The sequence below is a fragment of the Schistocerca nitens genome, chromosome 11 (assembly GCF_023898315.1).
Source record: "Schistocerca nitens isolate TAMUIC-IGC-003100 chromosome 11, iqSchNite1.1, whole genome shotgun sequence".
NCBI classification, from domain to species: Eukaryota; Metazoa; Arthropoda; class Insecta; order Orthoptera; family Acrididae; genus Schistocerca; species Schistocerca nitens.
The window spans coordinates 202,742,507-202,766,493 of NC_064624.1; the positions used below are offsets into that span (position 1 = coordinate 202,742,507).

At 41.6% G+C, this 23,987-nt stretch overlaps 1 protein-coding gene across 2 annotated transcripts in view; it reads right to left on the bottom strand.

Annotated features, from left to right (window-relative positions):
• LOC126212994 (probable ATP-dependent RNA helicase DDX60) overlaps positions 1 to 23,987 on the bottom strand; it is a 115,116-nt gene that overhangs the window by 62,649 nt on the left and 28,480 nt on the right. For both annotated transcript variants that reach the window (XM_049940535.1, XM_049940536.1), the window contains exons 3-4: positions 22,322 to 22,542; positions 588 to 4,597 (exon numbers count right to left, since the gene is read on the bottom strand). In XM_049940535.1, the coding sequence (XP_049796492.1) occupies positions 588 to 4,597; positions 22,322 to 22,534 (4,223 nt within the window). In that variant the 5' untranslated portion in view covers positions 22,535 to 22,542. The remainder of the gene's footprint in view (positions 1 to 587; positions 4,598 to 22,321; positions 22,543 to 23,987) is intronic.

Consider the following 23,987-nt stretch of genomic DNA (forward strand, 5'->3'; position numbering starts at 1 on the left):
GTAAGTCTGCAAATCATTAATGAATCAAATAAAACTGTTGAATCAAATCATATGCCCGTATTTTCTGTCAGACACATTTCCTGCGTTCTAAAAAAACTCACAAGCTATTTTAAAGCAGAAGTTGACAGACAATATCGTTATATAACAAATTACTTGCTCTTCAGTGAAGATTATCACTTTTTAATTCATACAATTTTTATTCTAAAATTTCATATTTATGTGACATTGTTAGTTTAGTTTATAGTGTGCACATAGTACTAGTTTCCTTGTCTCAAAGAAAAGAAAAAGTGTCATAATCACTGTGATATTCAAGTAACTGTTTTATCAATTGCTCATATGTATATATCAAATTTTTGTGGTGAGTAGTAATGTCTATCCTTTCCATATTGTTTAGGTGATTCATGTTGAAGGATATTGATGACTCCTCCATGTTTCATTATGAGATGAACAAAAACACAGCTCTATCATCTACAACAGAACGTACTCTGAGAAAAAAATATAAAATGTTGAGCATAAGTAATGGTCATTGCACACAAAAATTAATAAGCATTCTTTGCTGAAAATCTGTTTTAATTTGTTGTACTAACCTTGATACTGCCTCTTTCTGCACTGTTCCCCTATCAGCATTATTTTCTGGCACTGTCACTTCACACATACTGACAAGAAGCAGAAGCCGTAGCACTAGAGATATACTCATGGGGAAGTTACCCCACAGAATTGGTAGCTTTCCAGTGAGGAGATTCTGAATTTTTGATTCGTTTACTCCCCAAAATACAACATTTCCTTCAGCATCAAATCCTCGCCTTCCTGCACGTCCAGACATTTGATGGTAATTCAGTGGTGTTAGAAATGAACTATCTGTAGCTATGACAACAGTCTTGCAGGGCATGTGTATGCCAAGAGCCAAGGTATTAGTTGCAAACACAACATTAAGCACTTTCATACGGAACATCATTTCAACTGTTACTCTCTGTTTTGAGTTAAGGCCTGAATGGTGAATTCCTATACCATTTCTTAACCCTTTCACAAATGAGTCATCCTTCGTATGGCCAATTCCTATGAGACGATTTTCAATAAATTTTAAATCGTCACTGTCAACTACTCCAACACTGCGCAAAGAAGAAGCATTTCCCTTCAATAGTCCCAAAGAGTATGTTCTTCTTTTTCTCACAGTAACTGTTTTACCTTTCCTTGTCTTCGTTTCTGCTGTTGTGCTTATTCCATCACTATCATCTGAAGAACTGCCCAAAATTCCTTGTGTTTTTGCTTCATAATATCTATTTAGTAGCCTCAAAAATAATTGTATCAAACGACGATTAAAGAGGAATACAATTGCTGGGAACATTTTGTTCTTTTCCAAAGTTTCAATTAAGGACGGAAGTTGAAATATCGGTACTACATTCGGTGGCAAATTACGAAGATTTTGTGCACCGTGAGCCAAATGACGGACCACAGATACAAATGAATCATTAAATTCGTGTGCCCATTTACTGAGCAATTCCCTCAGCTCCTTTTCATACTCTTTAACTGACGATCGAGTAATAAAAAGTTTCTGGCTATTTACTCGGAAGAATCTTTCTGGTCTCAAATGTTCTATATTTGTGTGCATTTGTTCTGTGGCCTGGAGAGCACCGAACAATGACAATGTCTCCTCAGCAGAGAGGGTCAGATGAGATGGAATACCACTGTAAGTGTCTACTACCTTGTTTGTAAGACACGCATACGGATGCACGTGGACTAACGAATTCTGTTCGTGAACGTAGATGTACTTCTTAAGATCATTATGTCTTTCGTTGTGTGTTATAAGAGATACCACATAATGTGAATCATCTCGTTTGCATCCGTTCTGCATATCTCTATCCTTTTTAAAATTCATCGATTCTTGTAGCCAGCGTTGTAAAATTTCAGGCTGTTCAATTGTTGCAGAGAGAGCTAAAAATGGACAACGTGTAAGTAACAATCCACTTTCCCAGGACAGCCCACCGGCGATTCCCGACAAACAGTGGATCTCGTCAAATATAATGTATCGCAACCTCCTAACCCAACTGCACGTGCGAGGTGACAAAAGCAAGATCTCCAAACATTCAGGCACAGTCACCAGTATTTGGCAGGTCAATGCATTTTCTCTGTAATCACGAGTAAATATTCCATAAACTGAAAGACCAGGTGGCATTGTAACATTTTTAAAGCGTGCATACACAGTTGCTGCTACTTGATTAACAAGAGCCTTTGTGGGGGAAACATACACAACAATACCTTTGTGCCCTTCCTGTAACACCGACTTCATGCAGTAGTAAGATGCGTACGTTTTGCCAGAGGATGTCGGAGCAACCACAACGGCTGACTGTCGTTTCCTTACTGTGTCAATTAGCATTTTCTGCCAGTCATCAGGGGCAAATCCTAGCTCGTCATCAATTTCACCTCGATTTTTTCGTATTAAGGAAGGGCCTAAATGTTTCAGCTGAAATTCCGCCCATGACATTTTTATATCTATAATTGTCATTTTAGCATAATTTTGAACGTACGGCAAATTCCATTCACTGCTTATATCGTGCATGTTCAGACAAGTTAGATAATACGCTATTTGCTTTTTGTTTTCGTCAGATAATTTATACTTGGACTCTGAACCAATAAGAAGGTCTCTTAAGAGCAGAAAAAGTTCTTTGTACAGCTCGAGAACGTGTGAACTTCCGGCACCTTTCTCTCTATAATCAAACTGCAATTTTTTGTGCAACGTTTCTGCCATCAGTAATTCTGTTTCCAGTTCAAATATTTCAGTTTTCAAATTTTTTCGCAACAGCTGTAACTCCTGTAATGCAATGTCAAATTTAAATTGCAGGAGAAAGCTCTTAATTTTTGCACTGCTCTTTTTAAACATAACTTTATCACTATCTTCATTTTGATGTCTTTTTCTCTCATTATTCTGTTTTCTTATAATATCTGCCATTTTTGGTTTCTCAGGTTTCTTCTTTTGATAGTTTTTACTTTTAACTACACTGGCAGTGTTGTTATTTTGTTTGGTTCCCCTAACAATTACGTCTCTCTGTATCGATCTTCCTTCGAGATTGCTTCCGTAAATATTCATGTATCTTGCAAATCGGGCCTGATGTTTCTGTGCTTTTTTTTCAGCATATCTTCCTCCTTTACTGTTTCTGAATGTTTTTCTATCGTCAAATACTCTGCTGAAATCATCAGTCAATTTTTTCCGAGAATGCCAATGGTGTCTTTCTTCAAAAGCGAGGTTTCTGGAAATAAATAACTGCATTTCTGCTGCACAATTTTGAAGTCTAGCAAGATTGTTTAAAACTTCTTCACCACAAAACTCCTTTGTGAGACTGCACGATATTGGGAGAAGTCGGTCAAACTGTGCAAGAGCTGCAGCACCAGTATTTGGCTTCGAATCTCGATTCTGCACAAATTTTATTTTGTGAGTCCACTTTAACCCTTCTGATGTTATTGGAAAGGGCTCCAATGTGCTTCCCCAAAGATCACTCAAAGTAGCTGTTAAATGTACATAAATTTCACCCAATACATTACCAAGTCCACATTTTTGTTCAAGTACACGGTTTCTTAAAGTCACAAGGAGCTTCAAAAATAAGTTACCCTGCCAAATGTCACATACAGTACTAAAACAACAATCGTATGTCAGTCCATTTTCCATTATTAAGTGCATAAATTTGTGAATTTCTGTTATGAAATGTGAAACCTGCTTTGGCACTTCATATGGTTGTGGAAATGCTCTGAATTTCAGAGGCAGAGCATCCAGGAGCGCACATTTCAGGAGGAGGACCTTCACTAGCATCCTCGCATCAGTGTCTTTGTTTAAAGTAAGGTACTTGGCAGCAGAGGCAATGTATACGATCCTTCTAACACTTGTTAAGTCTTGTGGAATTTGAATGAATAATTTCAGTGTATTCCAGTCTTTTGTGATGTTTACAAGTTTTCTAGAGATGATCTGAAGCAACCTACTAATGCCAGGTACAACATTAATAAAATATGCATGAATAGTAGAAACCTCAAGAGTAATGTTACGAAAATCGACACAAGGTAGTCCTTGTCCGATACTGTACAAAATGTTTGCACACGACATCACCTTCACCCATCTGTAGTTGTCCTCAGAAAAATATGAGCTGCATTCTTTTGGTAAAATGTCACACAACAAAAAACTGGGCCTCAACTGCTTGAGAATTTGCCTAAAATCTACACTCCAAACTGCTTCAATTTCATGAACAAAGAATTTTGTATTACGTCTGAAATGATGTTTTAAGACCGATCTGGCCAAACGGATGCTATGGTTGTCCTTCAGAATTCTGTCCCAGACTTTCGAAAATACTATTTCAAAGGTTCCGCTAACTCTTGCAAAAATCTGAAGCAGGCGTTCACATAAATACACACAATGCAACATTTGTCCACCTCCAGCACTGTCCAAACCACTTTGTCCCACTGCATTTAACAATAACGAATCACCGTCAACCAAGAAACTTCGTCTGTCTGCAATCATATCATTTATGGCATTGTATTGCACACAAGATGATAATATTCTCTCTGTGAAGTCTGTTATTCCAGAAAAAATCTTTTCCTCTTGAATTATTGAAGCCTGTGAAATTATATTTGGTATGTTAACAAATTGCAAAATAAAAAAAAAGCATCAGATAAAACAAAATAAACACAAGTGAAATGTATAAAGGTTAATCTCCTACCTAATAAAATAAAAAGAAAATCACAAAAACTCATCAAATATAATACAGACAGACTCAATATAACAAAATAAACAGTTCAAAAACATCAAGACAAAATGAAAATAGCTAAACATGGCAACTGATAAGTATTATCTAATGAAAACAGTAATGCTGCACAGAAAACATATGAATCAGTAAAAAAAAAAAAAAAAAAATGATGGAATGAACTACATGATGAAGCTTTAACAGAGAAGGCCAAAATGGGAAAAAAGTGGAAATACTTAAAGAAAATCGAATACTGTGGTCAATTTAAACATCAAAGGAAGAAAACAGCAATGCTAATTAGAACTAAGTGAGGTTTTTAAAAGAGAGAGAGAGAGAGAGAGAGAGAGATTCTAAAAAGAGAATGCTCATGGAAATTGAGGAAAACATTTCAAAAACAATACCTGTAATTTTTATCACACAGTTAAGGGCAGAATGAAGGGATAACAAACCCCAAGCGTCTGTTTTATAAATGAAAATGGCAGCTTTGGGTTAAACAACACTGAACATAGTGAAATACCTGCAAAATATTTTGATCAGCTTATTTATAGTCCTTCACCAATCCATAAGCTGGAATTTTCAAACACTCATAAAAATCCATAAGAAGATTTATCTCAGACTTTCAAAGAAACTGATGAAGTAATAAAAACCTTGAAAAACTGAACAATAACGCTGTGAAGCAGGCTATTAACCGCTACATTAGAAAGGCAATGAATGACACATTAACAACTACATATGAACTGCTTTGCTACCAGATGCATATAAAATATTTTACAAGGTTCTATTGAACAGAGTAGAAACAACACTGGACAGTCATTTCAGTGAATATCAAAGTGGTTTTAGGAAGGGTAGACCATATTCTGAACAAATGTTTAATCTGAAATCAATTATTCAACACAGTTTACTGAATCCCGAAGATACTGTAGTAATGTTTTTTCATTTCAAAAAGCCCTTTGGTTCTGTTGACACACAATTATGGATAAAATATTAAGGTCTTTGATTCTGTTGACAGACAAATAATGGATAAAATATTGTGAGAATCTGGTATAAAATCTAAATCAGCAAATCTAATTTCTGAAACACTTCAGAGATACAGTATCTAAAGCTAAATTTGTGGAAGAAATAAACACAGGTGTACAACTATGTGTGGCCTACCCACAATTATTTTTACCTGTGTTCTAGAAAAACAATGAGAATTTGCCACAAAAGCTAAACTAATATAACATTTCACCAATAAGACTGCGAACTGAAAACAAAAATTTTGGAATAAACTATCTCACATTTGTAGATAATTTTGCTATACTTTCTGAAAATGTGATATCTGTTCTACTACAAATTAATCTTTTACAAGAAATAGCACTAGGACTGGCTTCACAATTTCTGCAGAAAAAAGTAAATTTTTAACACTTTGAAGACTGACCACTGAGAAGAATACCAGGCATAGGAAACTGGTCATTTATGCTATTTTTAAAGAGTTATTGGCACATATGTAATTGATGTATCTTCACGTGTAATAAACAATAAAAAAGGACCAAGCTCAAGATTTATTTTTGTATTTACTTTAGTTCTTTGATAGATTACAAATTTGAAATAATGGTGAAAGAGAGTACAATTACCCTTCCTAGAAAAAAGTGCAACATAAGTTATGAAGCAGTTTCCAAAATTTCTTGCTTGCTCAACAAACGTAACATATTTGTAACAGAATTACTGCAAACTATGACATTTAATGAGCACACACATGAAATTACATCCATACAATCATTTTTGCTCAGCCATTTGCAGCAGCTGTTACATTCATTAATGATTCTTTCGATATAATTCTAGAAACTGACAACAGAAGGCAGCACCAGTCAAGGGACAGGTAGTAAGATGGCTATACATTGTTCTCATCTGAAATGAGTCTAAAGCTGTTGTTGCAGCTGCGTGGACAGCCTTAATGCTGTCAAATTGGCATCTATTGAGTACATTCTTGACCTTGGGGAAACAAAATAAAATCAGCTGGAGTGAGGTCATGACTGTACGGTGGCTGTAGCAGTGTTGCCATGTTATGCTTCACCAGCAACTCACTGACACCATCTCCAAAGTGTTAACAAACATTAAAAATGCGCCACATTTTCTGAAAACAGATACTAACTATATACAGGAAGTTAAAAAAATTGAGTATCTTGTGGGGATAATAAAAGAAAATGATTTGGGAAAAACTGCTGTAGAGGAATACATAAAATGGGAAGAGTGTGGCGATGATAGGTCACATCGACCAAACAAATTACAATCTTTGTAACATTAACTGCTCTGACGAGCCGCCATGTTTAATTCAGTCCGCCTTTGTACTTCATGAAGTGTTCCTGTGTATCAGTCTTTATGGTGAAATATATGTGTATATAGAAAACATGGGAACTGTTTATTACGTATATTACGTTCCGTATCCAGAATCGCATATTGGTGACTGCAGACAAAAAGTTCCACGGCTGCTGCGACTTCTGTGCCAGTTGTATAGAATCAACAGGTTTCACGTACAATGCCATCGCTACATCACCGAACATTCTTTACGAAGATTACAACCAGGCCAACACAACCCTCCGCCGTCAGTTATTTCGCAGCTAATGGACAACGATCTTCGACAAGGATAACCTCTACTTTAGCAACTGCACAACGACTGAGTGTTACACAGTTACCTCAAACAATGGATTCGGGTTTTGTTTTGCCGGATTACGCACAGAAACAAGTGAAGTGGGCGATCTACCAAACAGTGTGACGATCGATCGCTCGTACGAAGTTCAAAGGGACCGAAATTCGCACACGCGCTTTGATCCTCTATGCGCCACGACATCAGTAACGGGAGTGCCGTGTGCAACGCCGCTATTTGTGCAAAATGCACACGCAGTCAACTGATACCGAGCTACGCCAGCCTCGCCTTCCTTACAAATCAGTAACAGACATTTTTATGCATCCAGTTCGCCAGAAAAAACCACTGGATCGGCGGCCCAGTTTCGCGACCACGTGGGTACGTGTGCACAACATAGCCTCTTCACCCAGTAATGTTGTACTACAACAGTGCGACCGCCAACAGATTTCACCAGTGTTTTATAGTCCTACCACGAAGGGTGCGTCGTGGCCAGTGTGTGTGGAAAACTCTCGTTGTTGCCACTTTAAGCTCCAGGCCCCCCCCCCCGCCCCCCCCCCTTACACCACGCCCAGGGGGGGGGGCCTCGATTCCAACCATACAACCACTCGCTCCTTCTGCAGTACCGTCTGTGTCTGCTGCACCGGCCTTCCGCGACATTTCTGAGTTGGACAATGTCAGTGCTATTCCTGCAATTTGCGGTCCAGTTTACGGGCCTTCATTACGCGCAGCTCGCCCGTTCACTTCCACGGTACCGGCCGTGCCTGCCACGTCACGTTTTCGGGCGTCTTCAGAGACATTACAAGCAGCCGTTGTTCCGAACGTATGTGCTAGTAACATTCCCGCTTCGGTGATGCCGGATCCCGGCACGAACTCTCGTGCAGCCGGACCGCAGGCCTTCCGAGACGCGCCGAAGCCACCTCCGACTCCACCTCCGGGCCGCCTACCCGAGCTACCTCCCCTATACGAGGACGATCCAGTTTCACGGTTCGCACTGGTGGAGCACCTCTTCGAGCTGCATCGAGTGACTGATGACAACTCCAAGTGCCTATGTTTGGTCACACACCTTCACGACCACTAGGATTTAATTTGCGATCTCCTACTTTCACCTCCACTGCCACCGAAGTACGAGTTCGCCAAGAAAACAGTATCGGATGGACTTGCCTGCTCGCCACAGGAATTGATAATCAAGATTCTGTACGAGGAGCACCTGGGGGACTGCACTCCGTCACAACTTTGGTGCCGACTCAGGTTACTCGTGAGTGAACACGCGATGCCAGACGTCACCCTGTGGGCGGTACGGTCTGCCAAGTTACCTACCGACATACAGATACACCTACTGCCGCACTCTTTCGAGTCTACCGATTCTGACCTATGCATCGCAGATCAGCTGTATGCACTCCTGCGCCAGAAACACGCAGCTCATCCACCGTCACTGAGTGACACTACAGCTTCTGCTTACTGGTCGTCTGCAGGCAGGGGCAGGACCCGTTCCGCTTCCGTGCCTTCTACGCCACTGGACAGTACTCGTTCGCTCTCTCCTCTTTCCGAGCACTCGAGAATCTCCCACGTTCCGTACATCCCGGTTTACATCCCAGAACAGATCTACGAGGACAAGCCTGCCCCGCTAAGTCGCTGCCACCGCCACATCCGGCTCATTCGTACTGTTGGTACCGCAGGATTTTTGGGGCTGAGACCGAGAAGTGCAGTTTACCTTGCCAACACCCAAACGTCGACCGCAGGAACTAAGTGACACTAAGTCCTGTGGGGAACTTCACAGGTGTCCCCTAACATTGCACTCCGTCCCATCGGCCGAGAGGTCATTTATACGTGACAGACATTTAATCGCAGTTTGTCTACGTAATTGACACTGGTGCTGACGTGTCTATCATACCTCGATCTTTGGCTCCTACCGACTTTTCACCGACGAAGTCTCTCCTACGAGCTGTCAATGTTACGAACTGTCAGTTCCGTGAAAGTGATGGTGCACCTAACCCCTTCTCTGCATTTCCCGTGGACCTCCTACATTGCCAACATCGACAAACCATTTCTCCGTACGGATTTTTTGTCCCATTACAAGCTCTCCCCAAACGTAGTCCAGTGTTCAGTGTTACACCACCCGTCTAACACTCAGATACTGTGCTCCGGCACCCATTCTCCTCATACCATTTCCGCCGCAACGTGGAGTTTAGTTCGCAAGTGTTCCGCCCTCGCAGGCAAGGTTGTGACGTGCGTCACTAACCTACTTTCAGAATACGACTCGGCAGTGTATCTCCTCTGGGAGAATGACGAGCTGAAACGACACATTGCTCACACCTACAATGAGCTCATTGCGGCTCGCAACTCGCTGTCGAAACTGCAATCTGCAGTTCCTTCACCGGATCGAGCTTCATCGCCGAGCATCAGTTCAACCACTCGTCAGGTTAGTTCCAAAACGTGCACTGCGTGTGACGACTCGCGTTCAGTGATCTCCGCACCACCCGAGAGTCCACTACGCACAGTGCCTCGTGTTTCAAACAGTGTCTCTAATAACAGTCGCTCACGCAGCACGACCACGCCCACTACGCAGGCAGTTACCCTGCTCGTCGACGAACATTCCCCACTCCCACGTGCCAGCCGAGCAACTCGGCCGCCATCGCTGTCCCTCGTGCGACGCTAGTACCTCTCTCTCGCCCACGCCGGTTGCCCGAGGCAATGTTAACATCAACAGTCACTGTTTGCCCTACTCCGCTCCGCGCTGCACGCGCAGCCGACCTCTGCAAACGAGTTCACACTGCACTCGCGTTATAGGCGTGTGACTTTCGTGCTGCCTTTTCCCACTCGCGCTAACGACTGAGTCCCATCGCGCCGCACTCGTCCCAAAACTCCACGTCAGAACGTTACTCGGCCTCGTGTGCAGTTCTCAGTCTCTTCTGTCACTGACGGAACGACACACAAGATAATTATCACTGCCGGCCCTCCTATTAGACACAAGGTTAGTCACCTCGACCCCATTACGTTGCGCGTGGTCCGGCAGAAAAATAACGAACTTCTGGAGGCGGGCATCCTACAGCCATCAGACAGCAATTGGTCTTCACCAATTCACCTCATCACCAAACACGACGGATCTTTTTGAATGTGTGGCAATTACAGACATTTAAATGCTCCCACCGTCACGGACAATTACCCCGTGTCAAACATAAACGATTTCACTCGTATGTTATCGGGCGCGACAATCTTCGGTGTGATTGACTGCAAACGTGCTTATCACCAGATTCCCGTAGTGCCGGAAGACATTCCAAAGACTGTGATCGTCACGACGCTAAGTTTGTTCCGGTACAACTTCGTGCCATTCGGTTTAAAGAACGCGGCACAAATGTGGCAACGTTTCACTGACTCAATCTTATGACGATTCGAGTTCTGCTTCGTATACCTGATTTACATACTCATTTTCAGAAAATCGACTGAAGACCACGAAGATCATTTATCCCAGGTCCTCCAGATTTTGGCATCCGACGGTGTCGAGGTCAACAAAGAAAAATTCCAATTGCATCAGTCTTATGTGACATTTCTGGGTTACACTGTCTCTGCAGACGGAATACAGCCTCCCAAATCCCGCGTGCACGCTATCAAATCATTGCTACCCCCAGCTACGTACAAAGAACTCAGACGTTTCCTAGGTACTATAAATTACTACCGCCGTCATCTACCTTCTGCCGCCACTGTGCAGGCCCCGCAGATGGACTCGCTCTCCTGCAAACAAACTTCGGGCGTTAAACCAGTCCGTCGGACTGAATCCGTGCTAGAGGCTTTGAGGGCTCTTAAAACAGCTTTAGCTCACGCAGTCATACTCGCCACCCTGATCCGTCTGCCGGTCTGTTCATCACTACGGACGCCGGCGACGTCGCGGTCGGGGCAGTATTACGACAGAGCAAAGGCGACACAGTCTCACCACTTCATTTCTTCTCCAAAAAACTGTCTACAGCACAGAACAAATATTCTGCTTTTGATGGAGAGCTTCTGGCGGTGTACGAGGCCATCAAACATTTCCGCACTGACATCGAGGGCCGTCCTTTCTTCATTCTTACTGATCACAAACTTCTGGCACATGCTTTCTGCAACCCGCCAGAGGATCCCCCCCCCCCCCCCCCTCCAATGCTTCCGCCACTTGGACCTGGTCTCTCAATTTACTACAGGTGTACACTACATCAAAGGCACGGAGAACATCCCCACCGATTTCCTCTCGCGGATCAATGCCGTTTCGAGTATCGTCGATTTATCCGACCTCACCGCTCTACGGGCTTTGGACGAGGACACTCGGGGTTTGCTCACAGACCCGCAGTCTTCGCTCGTGTTTACCAAGTCCCTGGCATTTCGGACGAAGTGTGGTGTGACTTTTCTGTGGGAATTCTGTGGCCTTAGCTGCTGCCCACACTGCGTTGACAGGTTTTTGACGCCTCACATAATCTCTCCCTCCCCGGCGTCCGAGCCACCACTCGCCTCTTCGCCGAGGGTTTTGTGCGGAAATATGTGAAACGGGTCTGTCAAACATGGGCACGCATTGCATTTCCAGTCAACGAAACAAAATAGGACGTCTCACCTCTCCACCACTCGGCAAGTTTGACATCCCTAAGGGACGTTTCTGTCGTGTACATATTGACCTTATCGGTCCCCTGCCTCCGTCGGAGGGCCACAGGTATATCCTGTCCACTACGGACCAGATGTCTCACTGGGTCGAAGCCGTCCCCTTACCCATCATCACAGCAGACACTGTGGCCAAAGGATTCATTTCTTCTCGGATCACTAGGTTCGGCTGCCTGTCCACCACCACAACTGACCAGGGTTGACAGTTCGAATCTGCACTTTTTACAGTTATCTGTAATCTTTGCGGTATTAAAAAGATCCATACGACAGCCTACCACCTGCAAAGCAACGGATTGGTGGAACGATGGCACCACACCCTTAAAACTGCAGTCAAGGTGCCACAATTGTCTCTGGTCCGAGGCACTTCCTTGGGTGTTGCTGGACCTACATTCTACATTTAAACCAGATTTACACGGGACAATTTGCGAATTAGTTTTCGGCGAAATCCGCTTTTACCTGGGGAACTAATTATCCTAAAAGATCCCAGGGATTTCCCCTCCTTCCCAGACCTTATTTGGAAGGATGCGTGCACACTTTAGAAACATCTGGCTACACCCACCTGTCAGCCATTCCCCATCTGACACTTACGTGCCGACCGCACTCAGCACTTGCTCACACGTCATGCTCACGGACGACTCTGTCAGACAACTCTCACAACCCACTTACCTCGGCCCCTTCGAAGTACTCCGGAGGGGCGAGACGACGTTCGACATTACGATAAAAGATCGCCTGCAAACTGTTTCTCTACACAGGCTCGAGCCTGCCTTCGTAGACTCCGACACCCCTCTCCCTTCCCAGTCGGACTGCCCTAGCACATGTTCTTTTGACGAACCCACTAACGAGCCCGTTCAACCTACGGTTGGGTTTTCTCCGTCCAACGAGCCACCACCGCAGTTCCCGGGTTCCTCACGCGTGTCATTATCATCCCCATTCACAGGTTTTGAAGACATTTCAGGTACTACAGACGCAGATGCCCCGTCCTTCGATTTACGCTGCAACATACCACCTGACCGCATCGATGACATAACGATTATGGCGTTAGATAATTGTGTGCTTGTACTGCTGACCGACAGCACAGACCCGACCCTCACCGAGGAACTGAGATTGTGCACAGCTTGTCCCTCCCACAAGAGTGCGACCTGTCATGTGTCGAGCTTTCATTTTTTCGGCCGGCTCAGTACGCATTCGGGAAGGCACGCTCAATGCTGCCTCCTCTCCCATATCGCTACTCCCGAGTTGGCCGACGCAACATCCCCCCCTGCTGGTTTTCGGATTACGCGTTGGACTGGCAGCCGCCCTTTGCATCTTCGTACGCCGACCCGACGGAGCTTCCGGACGTGCGCCTGCCGCCTTGCACCACTCACGTCAATGCTGACACCCTCACGACCCCCCCCCCCCCTCAGGTCTCATAGGCCATAGGCCGTACTCTGTACTGCAGGGGGGGGGGGGGGGGGGGGCATCGTTAGGTCACATCGACCACACAAATTACAATCTTTGAAACACTAACTGCTCCAACGAGCTGCCATGTTTAATTCAGTCTGCCTTTGTACTTCATGCAGTGATCATGTGTATCAGTCTTTATGGTAAAATATGTGTGTATATAAAAAACTTGGGAACTGTTTATTACATACATTACGATCCATATCCAGAATCCCATAAGAGCATATGGTATACCTAAAGAGCTGTACAATAAAAAAAATATCCATCTAAAAATGCAAAAATAAGGCATCACAATACACAAGCAAAGCGTGAATTATATAAGCGAGCAAATGTCTATCACTACACTATAATTTTGAAAAAATAAAAATTCTAGAAGGGTCAATAATTAGGAAAAAGGAAAAGATAGGTATTTTTTGGACATTTATATCGAATGCAAGACAGTAGATTAAACAGAAAGACATTAAAATGTTTCTGTGATAAAAAGTCAACAATGTGTTGGGTCAGTGAAGTAAAAAGGATGTAGAAAACAATGCAAAATGTGAAGAAACAATTGAAAAGTGTTTAGGGGAAAGGCATTGAATACGGACAGGTTCCGAGGTAGGAGAGTGAGAAAACACTGGTTTAAAGCAGTCATAACAAAGGAAGACAGATCATAATGAACAGACAAATGAATATTGGAAGAAACAAAAAGAAGGAATTGAAACTGGCATGTGGTTCTTAGTTGCCCTACTCAAGAGGTGAAAAAAAAAATTATACACAGAGACATAATAAAAAAGGAGAAATGCAATGAAACATTGAGTGAGGGATGACAGGGATAAAAAAGTATCAAACTGAGGGAGCAAGTCGGCTTAATTACGCTATTCCAACTGAAAAAAAGGGAATTTACATTCTGCGACAGAAATGTGTTGTGACAAAAGGAAAAAAGTTTTAGTGTTCACTGTACAGTGTTATTCCAGGGTATTTTTTGAAATATCTTACTTCTTATATAATCTCTTTGAAGTTCATTTTAGTTATGAAATAAAGCTGTATCCTGCAAAATTACACCATTCATAAATGAAACAGTGTTGTTCAGACTTAATAATTTATAATAGGTTATAGGACCAGCCCATGTCTAAATGAACAAAATATAGTTTTTTTTTAGTCAATCCTGTGAGTGCACATAGAATAATTTTTTGTTGAAATGAGCTGTACGGTAAGAATATGGCTATAAATGCAGACTGTAATGTTAATACTGACAATGTTGAAGGGCAGGGCCTAGTAACTGGGCAAAATGGAAATGGCGTCTCTCTATGGTGCTCCCTTCATATAAACTCATAGAAATGATTATTGCTACACACGAACCTCTGGTGTCGCGACGGAAATATACTACCAAACAAATGGCAGCATACACAGAATGGCAGAAAAATAATTTAAAAGCAGTAAGCCTGAGAGCAAGTGTGCAAAGCAAATCAGTTGATGAACTTATGTTGATGTACAAAAATGCTAAAGAAATGTGGACAAACCACTCGCGCAATGTGAATGTAGCAGCATGCAGTGCTTGGACATGTAAATTGAAACCTTTTTTTCGGGTCAAATGGGATGAAACAAAAGATATTAGCAAACATGTAGCTAAGCGGTAAAAATTACTTGTAGATCTAAATGAGGAATTAACAAAACACAAAGAGAATACATTGTCTGAAAGAATATTAAAAGGTCAAATTGTATGTACACTGAGGAAGGAATATAATCATTTTAAGAATATGATAGTTTTAAAGATCTCTGGGACACAATACCAGCCACAAATCAGGGTCTAAACTTACTTATTAAAAATTTGTGCCATTGAACAGTGTGAGTAAATCACAACAGACATAACTACATTTGTTGTTTCTAGCGCACAGCAAAAGATGTCAAAAGAGTGAGCAAAATAAAAACCTCCACGCAATAAATGTAAACAACTAGGTCATTGGGCAGCGGATTACTCACTCACTGTTTTGTACTGCAATAGTGAGCTGCAACAAGAAGAGAAGGACAGTGGAAATGCTGTATTTACTTCATGCGCCATCAGTTCGTCTACTACACTACTGGCCATTAAAATTGCTACACCACGAAGATGACGTGTTACATACACGAAATTTAACCGACAGGAAGAAGATGATGTGATATGCAAATGATTAACTTTTCAGAGCATTCACACAAGGTTGGCACCGGTGGCGACACCTACAACGTGCTGACACGAGGAAAGTTTCTAACCGATTTCTCATACACAAACAGCAGTTGACCGGGGTTGCCTGGTGAAACGTTGTTGTGATGCCTCATGTAAGGAGGAGAAATGCATACCATCACTTTTCCAACTTTGATAAAGATCGAACTGTAGCCTATTGCGATTGCGGTTTATCGTATCGCGACATTGCTGCTCTCGTCGGTCGAGATCCGATGACTGTTAGCAGAATATGGAATCGGTGGGTTCAGGAGGGTAATACGGAACGCCGTGCTGGATCCCAACGGCCTCGTATCACTAGCAGTCGAGATGACAGGCATCTTATCCGCACGGCTGTAACGGATCGTGCAGCCACATCTCGATCTCTGAGTCAACAGATGGGGACGTTTGCAAGGCAACAACCATCTGCACGAACAGTTCGACGACATTTGCAGCAGCATGGACTATCAGCTCTGAGACCGTGGCTGCGGTTACCCTTGACGCTGCATCACAGACAGGAGCGCCTGCGATGGTGTACTCAATGACAAACCTGGGTGGACAAATGGCAAAATGTCATTTTTTCGGATGAATCCAGGTTCTGTTTACAGCATTGTGATGGTCGCATCCGCGTTTGGCGACGTCGCGGTGATCGCACATTGGAAGCATGTATTTGTCATCTATGCACCTAAATTGCGTGAAAATTTAATGACATGTCAGTTCTAGTATAATATATTTGTCCAATAAGTACCAATTTATCATCTGCATTTCTTCTTGGTGTAGCAATTTTAATGGCCAGTAGTGTAGAAATTATATTGACATAAATAAATCATATTACGATATTGGTGCTATGAAGCATATCACTCTGAATAAACAGTATATCTAAAAACAAAGATGATGAGACTTACCAAACAAAAGCGCTGGCAGGTCGATAGACACACAAACAAACACAAACATACACACAAAATTCAAGCTTTCGCAACAAACGGTTGCTTCATCAGGAAAGAGGGAAGGAGAGGGAAAGACGAAAGGATGTGGGTTTTAAGGGAGAGGGTAAGGAAGGAGTCATTACAATCCCGGGAGCGGAAAGACTTACCTTAGGGGGAAATAAGGACAGGTATACACTCTCGTTCGCGCGCGCGCACACACACACACACACACACACACACACACACACACACACACACACAAGCAGACATTTGTAAAGGCAAAGCGACCTGCCAGCGCCTTTGTTTGGTAAGTCTCATCATCTTTGTTTTTAGATATATTTTTCCCACATGGAATGTTTCCCTCTATTATATGAATAAACAGTATGCGTGAATTTGGTCAAGGAACAGTCTATATCGAAATAAGACGAAACAATGAATCGTACAATGCTAGAATGGAAAATGTTTTGGATGTGTCTGATGTAAATGCTCATTTGTTCTCCACCAGAACAGCCACACCACATGTAATGGCTACAATATAACTTTTGACTGTAAAAGTGTTACGGTTCAGGAAAAAGCCAGCGGTGATACCGTCATGACGGGCTGTGCGGGAAATGAGCTGTACGTGTTGGATATGCATGTTGTTAGATCAGAAGACAGAAATCAAGTGAACTTCGTGACATCTTCTGAAACATTACAAATGTATCGTGAAAGACTCGGTCATCAAAATAAACAGCATGTCAAGAACATCTTGAAGGAACTGAACACCAATATAGAAAGTAGTAAGGATTAATTTTGTGATTATTGTGCATTAGGAAAGATTCACAGACTACAATTCACAAAATGAGTGAACTGCTCGACAGTTACTGGAGAATTAATTGCCACAGATATCAACAGGCCAATGAGTACACAGTCATTTGGAGGGGCTCAATATTATGTTCGTTTTAAATGAAGCTCAAACCGAAAGACATGCTGTTAAACAGTTTAGATGTGATGGAATTAAACAATTTAACAAAAGAGTTAAGCAATTTCTCATAGATAAGGGAACAGAATTACTGATTCCTCCATACCATACTCTTGAATAAAATGTTGTGGCCAAATGTAAAAATAAAGCAACTGTTGAAGCTGCACATTTGATGCTGAATGCAAGAAAACTAACAAGAAGATTATGGACAGAAGCTTGCAATACAGAAGTCCATAGTTTAAATCAGACTGGAAGGTCTTAGGATCCATACAAATTTCCATATGAGCTGTGGTATAATCAACCAGTACGAAAACTTTACCACCTCACAATTTTTGGTACAAGTTGCTATGGTCATATAAACAAACATGTTCATTCACAGTTTCATGAAAAGGAAATTTTGGACAGCTTGCTGGGTATGTCACTGACAAAGTGTCAGGTTCCTTCCAAAACAAAAGGGGTCTCGAGTCACGATATAAAATTCAAGCCAGAAATAGTTCGTAGTTTCCGTAGAGATCATATTAATTTTTTTTCATTTCTTCCAGTCTGATTCTAGTCGAAGTCAAAGTGAAGACAAATTTAATGCATTTCAATCTGAAGGAAGTAAAGCATCAGATGAAAATAACATAGATTCAATGGAATTCCTGAATGGTGATGACTCTGGGTATTCTGATGAAGATAAATTGGAGAACAGAAGACAACGAAGAAAACCAGCCCGGATAGAAAGTGGCGAGTTATTGATGATAACAAAAGTTAGTGCTGGTGAACGTAAAGATCCAAACTGTTTTCGTGGTGTATTGCAGTCAAATGAAAAGGAAAGATGGATGCAAGCTTTCCTGAAAAAATAGAAGACCTAAAGAAAAACAGAACATTGGTATCAGTTGAATGTCCCACGAATGCCCAAGTATCACAAAATTGCTGGGTCCTACGTCGAAAATTTGCAGCTGATGGAAGCACTCACTTCAAAGCCTTATTAGCTGCTAAAGGGCATATTCAGCAAGAAGGAATTGACTGAGAAGATGCATACAGTTGTAACGCCGGAAATGCATATCCTCCTATTTCCATCTATCGATAAGTGAGGGGGAGGTTACACAGTCTTGCTGCACATTATGACACCATTCAAGCTTTCTTGGTGGTAGCTGCTTCAAAGAAGATGGTGTTGAAACGATATGATGTGAAGACGGCCTTTTCGAATGGAATACTCCAACATGAAGTGTATATGGAAGAACCGGAAGGCTTCGAAGGTAATACACATCGAGTGTGTCTCCTGAAACAGAGTCTCTGTGGATTGAAACGAGAACAACACTGCTGGATAAAATATTTTATGGGAGTCATGAAAAAAGCAGAATTTCAAAATATTGCTGCAGATCCTTTTTTGTGTTGTTGTAAATACAATGAAAATAGATTTTATGCAGCAACTTATGTTGATGGTCTAATTGTTGGCAATGACAAAAAGAAATTCCAGTTTTTCTTGACACTTCACAATGTGAATCTAATATAACAATGGGGACCCCTGACAATTTCCTTGGAATAAAAATAAAGAAAAATGAACACGGATTTTTTATAATAATTCAAGAGTAAGTGGCATAATATTGGATATTGCATTTACATTTAGATATGGGTCTGAGCTCCAGTAACTGGCTCATTCAGGTAACTGATGACTTAGAACAGAAAAAATAAAAGTGTTAAATTTTTATGCCATTGTAAAATTTGCAGTTTTCTGACTAGCATGGTATATAAATCATTTATCACAGAAAATTAGTTAGTTGTCACCCCACACTCTGCCTGTTTAAGATGTTAAAAACATTTTATATGCATTACTTAAAGGTCAAATAAAACTGGCAGCCCTTTATATAGAAGGCTGTGGATTCCACTATTACAAAGGTGAAATTATGCTGTTTCAATTGGTAGCAACTCTGAAAACAGTATCAAGGTTTTTCATAGTATAAACAGGGTTTCATGTAGAAACTTACCGATGGTAAAACTGTAAAGGGGAGGCTAACAAACAAAATTATTGACAAACAACAATACTGTGGAATGTCCATTAGAAATAACACTCATGATTTGCTTAGAATGAAGTAGGGGGTATGGGCTACCACCTTCTTCCACTAACAGTCAACAGATGACAAGCCAATACATCAACTTTGTCCTCCTGGATCAGATTCATAGATTCATGGTGTAAGCACAAATGCCAAGCTTGAGAAGAGGCAGGGTGCTGATTTTGGGGGAGGGGGGGGGGGGGGGTGCTGGGTGTCTGAGGCCCCCCCCCCTCCGACAAATTGTAATAATTAAAAGCCTGATTTATGCTAAACTTTGGTGTTTCACAATATTATTATCTGATTTTGCTACAATACTTAGGCCTACTTTTACAGTACTTACTTTTTTATTGTGATCTTTTTAACTTTCCTTCTTACTACAATTGACACGATAAGTATATCTGCAACTACTGGTACTTGGAACATCTAGAGAAACTTCCGTGTTATAATTTTTTTTTTTTACTGTCAGTTCATATACCATTTGCACTGTTTAATTTTTCATTATCATTTGTATCGGGCTTGTCTTTATAGAAGTTGTTAATAGTTGCTGAAGGAACAAGATAACAACTAATTGCTTACATTTTTGACAAAACAACTAAAAACGTCTAACACTATGTATGTAGTGTTTTTGAATTCTAAAGAAGATGGATACAGCCCTGATAGACACAATATTTCAAATATCTCCACAACCAGAGTTAGATCAGGAGAACACCACACATCTCGAAATTGCCTAGTAATGATTTGGTTGTTACTGAAGGTTTCCCAAAGCAAATCTTACACCTGGCAAGTGACACCTGGTGTCACTCCATCTTGCATGAAAATAGTGGTGTGGACACAGTTGTGTTCTTGCAAAGCTGGAATCACACGTTGCACAACGAGGTTCTTATAACGTGCAGATGTCACTGCACGTCATATAAGCCAGCAAGGTGTCTTCTCCTTGAAGAAAAGCAGATTGAGAATGAAGGAGCTTCTGAAACCGAGCCACACAGTCACACAAGCGGAATGCAGCGGATGTCCCTGCACAACATACGGTGGAGCAGAACCGCACATGTGACAGATCTGTGCCTTCACAGCACCATGCAGAGCAAAATGTGCTCATCTATCCAAAGAATATTCCCTGGCCACATTTCATCCATTTCCGTGCACACGAAAAAACGAAGGGCAAAGTCGTGGAATTGTAGCCTATCCTGGTGCTTCTTTTGGAGCACGTTCTGAATCTTGTGGAGGCCAGTGTGAAATGCACCACAAAGACTTTTGAGCTGTGGACCAGGGCAGAGAGAATTCCCATAACACAGCTCAAGCACTGACTCAGAATCTGAGGCGTGTGTCGGCTATAGCTACAGCTAGTTCATCAATAACTGTCAAGGGAATGAGTCACCTCACTCTCCCTGCTGCACCACCGGATGAGTGCAGTGTGTGACCCCTGATGATCAATGTATAAGAATGTACGAGCAGATAGATACCGAAGCATTCTCTAACATCCAGTCCCACGGGTTCAGCAGGGGTTTGAGTAAATCATGTTGTGGGATGTTATCTTCAACAGATGTCAACAAGTCACCTCTCAACCGTGTTCCAGGAGGTAAAAATGAACTGAATGGAATGGCCTGCAGTATCTGCTGACATGAACCAAATTAACTGGGCTTGTGATCAATTCAACATTGCAATGCATAGTTGCATGAACCCTTCTCACCCATCAGATAACCTCAGGAGGGTGATTTTCAAAGAGTGGGTGGGCTAAGCTTGAGCACCAACATCTTGACTACGGTACCTTGTGGGAAGCACACCAGGAAGGATCCTAACACGTTACAACGCACGGGGCAGAACAGCTGGGCACTCAGTCTTATCTGACAGCAGATTTTGATTTTACAGATGGGCACAGATACGAGCTTTCAAACAGACTGAATCCATTTTGGTTACTGTTTTGTATTTGTTTCAAAGTAGTTTTTCAATTATGTTTACGACTCCATCTTTTGCCTTTTAAATGTCACAGAAAGCAACTTTTCACGACACAAAAAAAGAAAAACAATAAAATCATATTTTTGACACCAGATAATACTAAGTCACAAATCATCTATTAAAACTTGGTTCCCCCAAACATAATAATAAAAAATACTTTTAACTATATATGACGGTAGAATCTGTTCCCGAAAGAACAGTTACCGTTTATGACCGTGCAGCTTTGCTAGAAATGAAATGATAATTAAATGGACACCCTAGCTGCAAACAGGCATTGATGTATTTCATTGAGGAAATGTTGAAAATGTGGGCCACGACTGGCACTCGAACCCGGGATCTCCTGCTTAGATGGCAGATGCTCTATCCATCTGAGCCACCGAGGGCACAGAGGACAGTGCGTCTGCAGGGACTTATCCCTTGCACTCTCCCCGTGAGACCTACATTCCCAACACGTCCACACCACTACATTCGTAGTGCGCCTAATAGATGTTTGCTCATCATACTCATTTCTCGTGGCAGATTAATCTACCAAAGCCCGTACGAGTTCGGGCATAGCGTGTGCGTTCGCACTACAAATGCAGCGGTGTGGACATGTTAGGAATGTGGCTCTCACGGGGAGCGTGCCAGGGATAAGTCCCTGCAGGCGCGCTATCCTCTGTGCCCTCGGTGGCTCAGATGGATAGAGCGTCTGCCATGCAATGCAGGAGATCCCGGGTTCGAGTACCGGTCGGGGCACACATTTTCAACATGTCCCCAATGAAAAATACTTTTACTTGACATTGTAAATGCTGGACTTTAATGAAGATAGCAAACAAATTAATATTTCTCTTACAGACACCACTATCAAAATATAAAACTTCACCTCATCTGCTTTATCTTGTTCTTCCGCTGCTACTTCAGCAGCAGCTTCCACCTCTTTCAAGTCATCATCATCATCACCATCATCATTACTATCATCATCAGTGTAGATATCACGTTCACCAACACTCAAAGAAGTGTCCGACGAAACACTATCTTCACCATCTGAGGATAACTCGGAAGGGGCAGAAGATCCTTTCTCGTCTATATCTTCCATGGCTCAACCTGAAAGAAATAGTAACACAATAAAAGCAACAAAAAATCAGTGTACCTTGACACATGAAATGATTTGTAAAAATATTACTAATTTTAAAAAAAATCACCAGAATTATAAACACCATTCAAGTTACATATTAACCCCCCCCCCCCCCCTTAAAATAATTCACCATTAGTAATGACATTCGCTGCAGCATATATAAATATTTTTGTTTTTATATTTATTTCTTTTAAACTGACTGCTCATGTTGAAATTATTATAAATGATTTTGTTGTAAGTAGACTGTTGACTTACAGATGTTAAAGTAAGAAATGCTTTGAGGAGCTAAGGCATTGCTCAGACATGGATATGAAACAACAGAATGTCCAGGATGGAATAACAACAATATGAAAAAGATAGATTGCTACGAACCACACAGAGGAAATGTTAAGTCACAGGCAGATATAATAAAAAAATTGCTAACTTCAAGCTTTTGTAAAAAAGTCCTCCATCTTCTTCTTTAAAAAAAATAAAAATAAAAGGACACACACACACACACACACACCTACTGTCACATTGTTCTTTGTGTGTGTTTATGCTCCTAAAGGACTTTTTTTCCCCAAAAGCAAAAGTTTAGCCGTCTTTTCACTGTGTCTATAATTATTTAATGTGTCCTTTAAGTGGTGAGCAGCATTTAGTTGCGGATATGGACTTTTTCTGTAACTATGTTTCTTGGGGATAGGAGTAATAACAGGAATTTCTTTTGTATGAGCTCAGAAACAAAATGAGAAAGAAATATATCGATATGTAGGGAACAATCAAAGAAAAGACAAGCCAGTCAGAAGAATGTCTAATAACATTGCATGTTGTTAAATTATATAGCAGAAGGGTAGAAAAAAGGAGCAGTATAATATGTGAGCCATTCCTTTGTAACTACACTGTCCAACATAAAATATGAAGCACCCAGAAGACCCGATCAGATTCACTGTAATTTCATACAAGAATACACCATGGATGGACATGTAAATGATTACACTTACAATTCTCTGTGACTGGTAGATTGGCCATTAGAGTGTATTCGTGTTGTTCATGTTTAATGTTGTTACCCGGAAAGGTAGGGTATAAAAGGGGTGTCAACAGATTCATATGTCGATTAATCAGTGCGAAGTATATGGAGATAGAGATGAGAGTGCCACAGGCATATATTTGGATCTTTCTCAGGTGTCTGATACAGTCAACCACAAGATTCTATTAAATAAATTAGAAGCATTAGGAATAAGAGGGGTAGCTAACGAGTGGTTTCAGTCATACCTAACAAATAAGGTACAAAGAGTAGAGATAACACATACTACAAATAGATCTAATCGTTTAGTAAAACGATTATCAGAATCAAAATACACTAACATAGGGGTTCCACAAGGTAGCATATTAGGACCAATACTGTTCCTGATATACATCAATGACTTTCCGAGTA